The sequence below is a fragment of the Anguilla anguilla genome, chromosome 6 (assembly GCF_013347855.1).
Source record: "Anguilla anguilla isolate fAngAng1 chromosome 6, fAngAng1.pri, whole genome shotgun sequence".
NCBI lineage: Eukaryota > Metazoa > Chordata > Actinopteri > Anguilliformes > Anguillidae > Anguilla > Anguilla anguilla.
The window spans coordinates 51,254,051-51,261,638 of record NC_049206.1 but is presented as its reverse complement, the minus strand read 5'-3'; the positions used below and the strand labels follow the sequence as shown (position 1 = coordinate 51,261,638).

The window sequence follows — 7,588 nt, the reverse complement described above, 5'->3', positions numbered from 1 at the left end:
TCCTGCATTCTCCCGATGCACCTGACTGCAAACCAGATACCGCCTCCCGCTCTTCTTTCAAAAACAGGACTCCGGGATAGGTGGCGGCTATTGAAGAACAGGTGTGCCTCTCGCTGACGACAGCTGGCAGCCTGTGGGAACCTGGCGTACCACTGGGAGGAATTAATATAGTGGTAGTCTGGGGAACCTCAGCTGATTTAAAGCCAATAGTGTCTCCCTGCAGCAAATTCAGTCAGCAAATTAAATATCCCAGTCCAAATCTACAATTCTAAGCTTGCAGAGCTAGATGTACCCAAGAAGTCTGACTCTTTTGGCTGGTGATTGGCAGGCTACAGTCAATCAATATGGTTGCACCGTGCCCAGGTTCTGAACCAGGTCTATGTATTGTTATGCAAAAATCTTCATTGTGACAGTTTTAAAGAAGGCCCAAAAAAACATTATAGCTGTGTTTCTTTAACATATTGTTAAAATTCCTGTTTGTTAATTCCCAATCTATTTTGGCATGAGCACTGTACCTAAAATGGGGGGGGGGGGGGGGCAGGGGGGGGTTGTATGTGGAATACAAACATGGGAAAAAATGTGTAGCTCACCCCCTAGGCAAACCCTATGCCCTACCAAAGGGAGGCAAATACCCACCTCCTCCGTGTGCAGAAGATTGTTTCACCCCCACATATTTTTCTTGTGCGTATGTGATGTCACACACTGTATACTGACAAAAATATTTTAAGAGAGCTTAGGTGCACCCCATTTGCACTCCCCTGTGGGTCTTGAGAGTGGAAATCCCCAATTGTGCTTATGATGTCAAAACATAAATAAGATCAATAAATACAGCAAACAAATTGTTTTATTCCTCTGCTTTTGTGATGACTATAAGCTCCTTTGTTTCTATGTAACCACAGCATCTTAAATAATTAAGTTCTATCAACTATTAATAACAGTCCTGTTCTGACTGAATACATTACCTTGGTAGTGTCTTATTACAAGTCGCATTTATGTTTTATAAAACCAAGGCACGGTTGACTTTACATTCATTCTCTGGGACTGTTGTTTCTCACGGTTCTCGGAACCCACGGGTGTTTTGCACCACCACTAAAAACGGGCAGAGTCAATTATCTGGGGAACTCTTGACAGAACAGCGGCTGCAATCCCCGGCTCAGTGGCTCGGGGCGTGTTTTTTCTACTGTGGGTGTTCCCAAGCAGGACGTGGGCGGAACGCTCCCCCGCAACAGTGATTGAGGCTCCGATGTTTCGTGGGAAAGAAGTTCAGTGGGATTTGTGTAGTCGCCAGCGAAGGCTACCTGGACGCACGTTTACTGTGGTATTGAGGTTACAAACACAGCTTTCACCATGAAGAGGCCTTGTGAGGACACTACCTCTGATAGTGACATGGATGAAACTATTGATGTTGGAAGCGAAAATAACTATTCCGGGTAAGTTGAAAAAATACTTCATTGATATTATCATACGGTATCGTTTTACAGCGCGACTTTTTAAAGCTGTTATGAGTGGCTCCTAATTCTCGACAATGAAGTGAAGCAAAAGTTCTATTAAAGTTTGGTCAAATAATTCGTTGTCAAGTTCAAATCTCTGTTTCATTGGCTTCTGTTTGGCGCGTGTCAACCCATTTTGCGTTTTAATCTCCAATTTGGAGTCCTGACAAATAAATGTATATTTAAGCTTAATGCGTGTTTGAAAGCAACGGTCTCGGATAATATATCACCAGTGATGAATGAATCGTTATTTACAAGGACAGAAGTTTGCCCCGCTGAGGTATTCCATTCATTAATTCATGTGGCTATTTTCTCCTGGTAGTGTAATGAACCTGAACGGGATCAAAGTGTTCTTTTTGTAATCACAATGAAAATAGAACTAGAAGAGTGATTAATATTTTCCCACAGACAAAGCAGCAGCTCGCTTATTAGATCCAACTCCCCAACAACAACGTCCCAAGTTATGGCAAGGAAAAAAAGAAGAGGGGTAATTATTATTATTATTATTATTATTATTATTATTATTATTATTATTATTTCATCGACAAAATGACTGACTTTTCTGCTGCATTTTACTTACGATTAAACTGTATACTATTACTGTGCGTTTATTTTTCAAGATTATCGAGAAGAGACGGAGAGATCGAATCAATAACAGTTTATCGGAATTACGTCGGCTTGTTCCAACTGCATTTGAAAAACAGGTAAGTTGAAATCCTTCAGTTAAAGGCTTGTTACTGGTACATAGAATAGAGGTTTTAAAATGGATTAAGCAAATAATAATAGCAATAATCATTGTAATGATAATAATAATAAACAAAACTCGCATAGACTAGAATAAGGATTTGATTGAAAATAATATAATCCAAAGGAACATTACTTCACAAATTTAAAATCACAAATATATATTTTTTAATACACTGCTTCTTTTGCAGGGATCTGCCAAACTTGAAAAAGCAGAAATATTGCAGATGACAGTAGATCATCTCAAGATGCTCCAGGCAACGGGAGGTAAAGGTAAGGAGTTAATTGACTGCTTTTTTTCCACCTCACTTTGTAGTGAAATTTGAGCACGCAGTCCCTTTGACAAGATTAAAGGGGTGGAAATCAATGCTAATGGCGGGGTTGAACTCGTGGGAAAGCACTGCTGGGACAAAAGGAGCACTTGACCCTGGGATTGTGTTTGCTTTCATAAATCCGTGGGAGGGGAGAAGGCCGCATTCACAGGCCGTCCTGCTGGGGGTTTGTTTGGGGTTTCCAGAGAGTGTAAGGACCGGCGCGCAGGGGAGACAAAACAAACACACAAACATCCCAGCGCGAGCGCGGCTTGTTTAGGTTACGCTGCGCTGCGCCGCGCCGCGCGGTCGGAGGGTAACGGTGGGCATCACGCTCCACAGGTTCGGCTGTTTACCCCTCGCTGCCGCTAACAGCTGCTAGCCTCATTAAGGCTTGTAGTGGAGGAGAGCTGTACTTACAGGCCGTTTGGCATTGATGTTTCGGCCGTCCCTTTTGCCCGTAGGGTTTTTCGACGCCCACGCGCTGGCCATGGACTTCATGAGCATCGGGTTCCGGGAGTGCCTGACGGAAGCGGCTCGGTACCTCAGCTCCGTGGAGGGCCTGGACTCCAGCGACCCGCTGCGCGTGCGCCTGGTCTCCCACCTCAGCACCTGCGCCTCCCAGAGGGAGGCGGCCGCCATGACCACGTCCATGGCCCACCACCACCACGCCGCCCTCCACCCGCACCAGTGGGCCGCCGCCTTCCAGCCCATCCCCGCCGCCTTCCTCCAGCAGAGCGGGCCCCCTTCCTCCTCCTCCTCGGAGAGCGCCTCCGGCAGGCCGTCGGAGACCCCCCAGCGAGGCTCCGCCCTCCTGACCGCCACCTTCTCCCACAGTGACTCCGCCCTCAGGGCGCCCTCCGGTGGCGGCGTGGCTCCTTGCGTGCCGCCGCTCTCCACGTCCCTGCTGTCCCTCTCAGCCACCGTACACGCAGCTGCGGCCGCCGCTGCCGCCCAGACGTTCCCCCTGTCCTTCCCCGGAGGATTCCCCATATTCGCGCCCAGCGCCGCCGCCGCCGCCGCTGCCGCCTCCGTGGCCGTCTCGGCCATCAGCCCCACGTTATCGACCGCGTCGGCGTCCCAACAGACCAACGGCGGCAGCGGCGGCGGCAGCAAGCCGTACCGGCCTTGGGGGACAGAAGTGGGAGCCTTCTGAGCCAGTCTGTCTCAAGGCTGTCCGCGTGGCTGGAAGTCTTCCACATTTTTTGTAGATATAACGGAAAACCTTTTTTTTTACTTCTTCGGTTGGAGATTCTGCACAGAGCGCACAGACTTCGCCCGCCAGCTTTTCGTCCTGTGTCTTAGCTGTGTGCAGAACCGAAGCACCTGCATTTTAACATGCAACGGGAAATGAAGGACGGTGGATAGTGTTTACATACGGCACACAAACTGGACAAACCTGACAGTGTCAAAGATTACAAAATGGAAAACAGCACTCAGTTTGGATCTCTTCATATTGCTTTATTTCCTTTCCTTACCCCTTTTCAGAGCAGTTATGGGTAGTGGCTACTCAAATATGTCAATGGTACAGTTTCCCGCCAACAGTTGGGCCATTCTGTTTATGTGTGGCAATAGAGGGCCTTGTGTCTGTCTTCCAATGTGTTTGATACAGTGGAGGCACCTGGGATGGTTCCATCCATTATCATTCAATCCTAAATTTAAGGAGGTTGTCCAAGCTGGTGCGAATGGCAGTGTCGATTTAATGGGGGAAAAAACCTACAATAACCCAACAGGTTAAATGCTGGGGGTTGTTTTAATCCCATAACTCCAGGAGACATCTTATAAACAGGATTTAACACCAAACAGTCTGTGATCTTGCTACTGTACTTGACCACACACAACGACAAATAAGACAATACAACAACAAATAGAATGTGGTCTTTGTTTTATGTGAATCACAAAAAATGAACCTTGAAGCAAAACCAAAGGTTTTTTTGAGATAATCAATCAGACAAATTGCAGTGTGTTTGAATCCGAAAACTAACAAGTTTGTAAATATGTACATGTATGATATCATAAGCTAGAGGTTTATATTAAAGATAGAAACTTGCTTTAATTCATGATGATGCACTTCAGTTCTCTACTGTGTAAAGAGGGACAAAAAAACATTTCAGTGAGAATGTATATGACAGATACAAATTCGTAACCAACAAAACACTCAGAAAGTAATGTTAAATACTACTGTAACATGTTTGGCTTTTTTATTTCTTATTCTGTGCTGTATGCTGTAACAATTTTCTATGCAAAGAAAACCTCTGCAGATGTCACTGATTAAAAAAGTATTCATTTTTTGAATGTACTGGCATTCTTCATCATTCATCATGCTTTCAACACAGCCATGTTATTACAAGCCGATGGGTAACAAACCAAGTTTCCGAGTCCAGCCCATCAGATGAGGTTTTGTCTATGCAGTAAGACTTTCATAAGAGAAAGGAAATGTTTGGAGAAGAGTCTTAAAATTGGTACCACAAGAATGTACAGAAATAAAGTCCCCCCCCCCCCCCCCCCCCCCCGCGTAAATCAAAGTAAAAACAAAAAACAAACAGATGTATAGCTAGCAGTTTCCATGTTAAGGGTCCAATTATGCACTCTCTGATTCTTTGAACAAAATACATTTATATAAAGTTGTAGATGTAAAACAATGATTCTGGTTGATGTTTTACAATTCTGGCTGTCATGTAATAATTGCAGCAACAGCTATGGTAATGGTTAGAAGCAGTATTAGTAGTAGTAGATGTAGTAGTAGCATTCGTGGTAGTAGTAGAATAGAATTTAAATGAGCCTGTGAGATATTATTGCAATTCAATTGCACAAGTATCAAGTAAATTATAAATGACAGATTAAAGACAACACCTTTCTGTTTTTTTAATCTATGATACAGGTATTTTGTTTGCTTTCAATAATATACCAATAGCTTGATGTTGGGTTTAGAAAAGCAGAGTGTATTAGGCTTTTCAAAATAGATGGTGCAACCCTTATTGGACATTGTTGGGCAAAGCCTTCAGGTACAAAACGTTAGTTTTATGACAGGCAGCGGAAAGATCCTTTCAGGAACAGGCCCCCAAACGTATGCAAAGGCTTTGGCTCGCCCAGGCCATACTGCCCGCTCTGTACAGCAGGCAAGCACATGAAAGCGAAACAACGGCGGTCACTCCTCCCAAGATGGGTCTTTATGCCGGGCTAATCCACTCTCTTTATCCCGGGGTCTGTTAGAAAGATTTACATTAGTAAATCACTGTCACACCATTAAATTCCTTAAGAGAAAAAGTATCAGCATTTCCAAGTGAATGGGGATTACGACCAGCAGCGCCTGCTGCCCACCGGCGATCATGGGAACAGCGCTTGGCCATAAATCCGCCAGTTATCTGCTTTAGTCTGACTGGTTCTCACGCCGGGGCCCGGGCTTTGAAGTGGCCGTCATAAAACTGGGGCGCACATGATCGGTAGCTACAGAAACATCAAATGCTCGGAGTGGCACAGCCGAAGTGCACAGTGGTGAAGCGCCCTTTCATGATCCGACAACAATAGAATTAATGCTACTTGATAACAGATTAATAAGAATAATAAATGGTCAAATAAATAAATAATGATAAATAATTGTCTTTAATGTAGGTAAATAGGTTTCGAAACAGGTTGCATTGTGATGTTTTGCCTTTGTCTGAGCCTGTTAGTGTGTGAAACCTTGTTATGCTGTGGTATCATTTTCAGCAGAATTATGCAATCAGTCGCAGTTCCTTATCTCCCCAAATCTCCCAAAATGGGGGGAAGTGTTTGTTTCAAAAACACCATCTGCCTTTGAATCATGTTTATTTAAAAATAAACCGCACTTCATAAAAATTGAAAAAATAAACCACTGAAGAATTGTACACACACATGCACAAACACACACACACATATACACACAGGCACACGCACATACACACACACACACACATACACACAACAGGAGTAAGGGCAATGGTCCACTGTTTACTGAGTTGAGCAGTATTATAAAAGCTAACTGAGCCATTTAATTTAATTAATTCATTAAAATGGATTGATATAGATAATTTCACATATAGTCCTGACCATTCTAAACATTTTTTCAACTGCCTGTTATCAGGACATTTCTTATGTATATAGCACTGCTTTTACCGAGCAATTGTATGATATGATGTAAAAACCACAAAATATGTGTTTTAGCCTATTATAATTAATTCATCATTAAATCTGATTTTATTAAGGTTAAGTAACAGTAACAACACAAGTAAAAAGTACATGTCCAGAAACACATTTCAATGTTACATATATATATTCAGTGTTTTAACCTTTTAAATGCTTTACGGGCTTTTATCAAATTATGTTGTACTGATCAGTAAAACAAATTTATTAGTTCAAAGAATGATATTCTGTTCTATATGGAAAACAACATGTGATTTACTATTTGATTTATTGTTTATTAATTTATTTATCTTAAAATCTGCCTATTGAAAGAGTATAAAGCTTCATCACCAGAGATCCAGATGTAGTCACATTATTGACATGCTGGGGAAGAAAGTGAAAGTCCACGACTCAGAAAATCAACCTGCCCTCAGAAGCATGTAAATATAAACATTATTTTGGTCTGCGTGCTTCTCAAGAGTCAAATTATACTAATAAATAATGACTGTCAACTGCTTACACTCGACACAAGTGAAGCCTGAAAGGGACAATACTGTGACAATATTGCCACCTTGTGGAAAAGTAGGCTACATGTAAACAGGGAGAGACAGAAAATGAGGGACAACCAGTGAGGCACCATCCCTATTATTTGTACTGTTAATGGTTTTTGTTGTTATTACTGTTCATTCAAAAAGATTGTCTGTAGGTTTGGCTTTGGTTTTTTATGATTTTTTAAATTTTTAAAAAATGTTTTATTCCAGTGTATTAATTAAGTGTCTTATGTGTCATTAATAATTGTTAAATTGTGCAGAGATGCACAAATATCTACAAATTATCTACAAATAACAGTAACAAAACATTCTTGCAGTTATTGTTTTATATTGTTACCTTTAGTATTATTAT

At 42.3% G+C, this 7,588-nt stretch overlaps 1 protein-coding gene across 2 annotated transcripts; it reads left to right on the top strand.

Annotated features, from left to right (window-relative positions):
- The first annotated feature begins 999 nt into the window (after positions 1 to 999).
- hey2 (hes-related family bHLH transcription factor with YRPW motif 2) lies at positions 1,000 to 4,840 on the top strand. Of its 2 annotated transcripts, XR_004765630.1 has the most exons (6): positions 1,000 to 1,430; positions 1,899 to 1,977; positions 2,111 to 2,194; positions 2,426 to 2,507; positions 3,010 to 4,174; positions 4,212 to 4,840. XR_004765630.1 is itself a non-coding variant. In XM_035421047.1 (5 exons), exons 1-5 carry the CDS (start codon positions 1,348 to 1,350, stop codon positions 3,699 to 3,701), a joined length of 1,020 nt encoding a protein of 339 aa, XP_035276938.1. In that variant the 5' UTR covers positions 1,000 to 1,347; the 3' UTR covers positions 3,702 to 4,840. The 2 variants fall into 2 exon arrangements, 1 of the variants encoding a protein (XP_035276938.1); XM_035421047.1 differs by having other exon boundaries at positions 3,010 to 4,840.
- The last annotated feature ends 2,748 nt before the right edge of the window (positions 4,841 to 7,588 follow it).

Bases quoted from the DNA above. Each gene is read 5' to 3' on its own strand.
- hey2 (XM_035421047.1), top strand. From the start codon at position 1,348: ATGAAGAGGCCTTGTGAGGACACTACCTCTGATAGTGACATGGATGAA. The intron at 1,431-1,898 runs GTAAGTTGAAAA...ATTTTCCCACAG, and splicing joins AGCGAAAATAACTATTCCGG to ACAAAGCAGCAGCTCGCTTA. The intron at 1,978-2,110 runs GTAATTATTATT...TTATTTTTCAAG, and splicing joins CAAGGAAAAAAAGAAGAGGG to ATTATCGAGAAGAGACGGAG.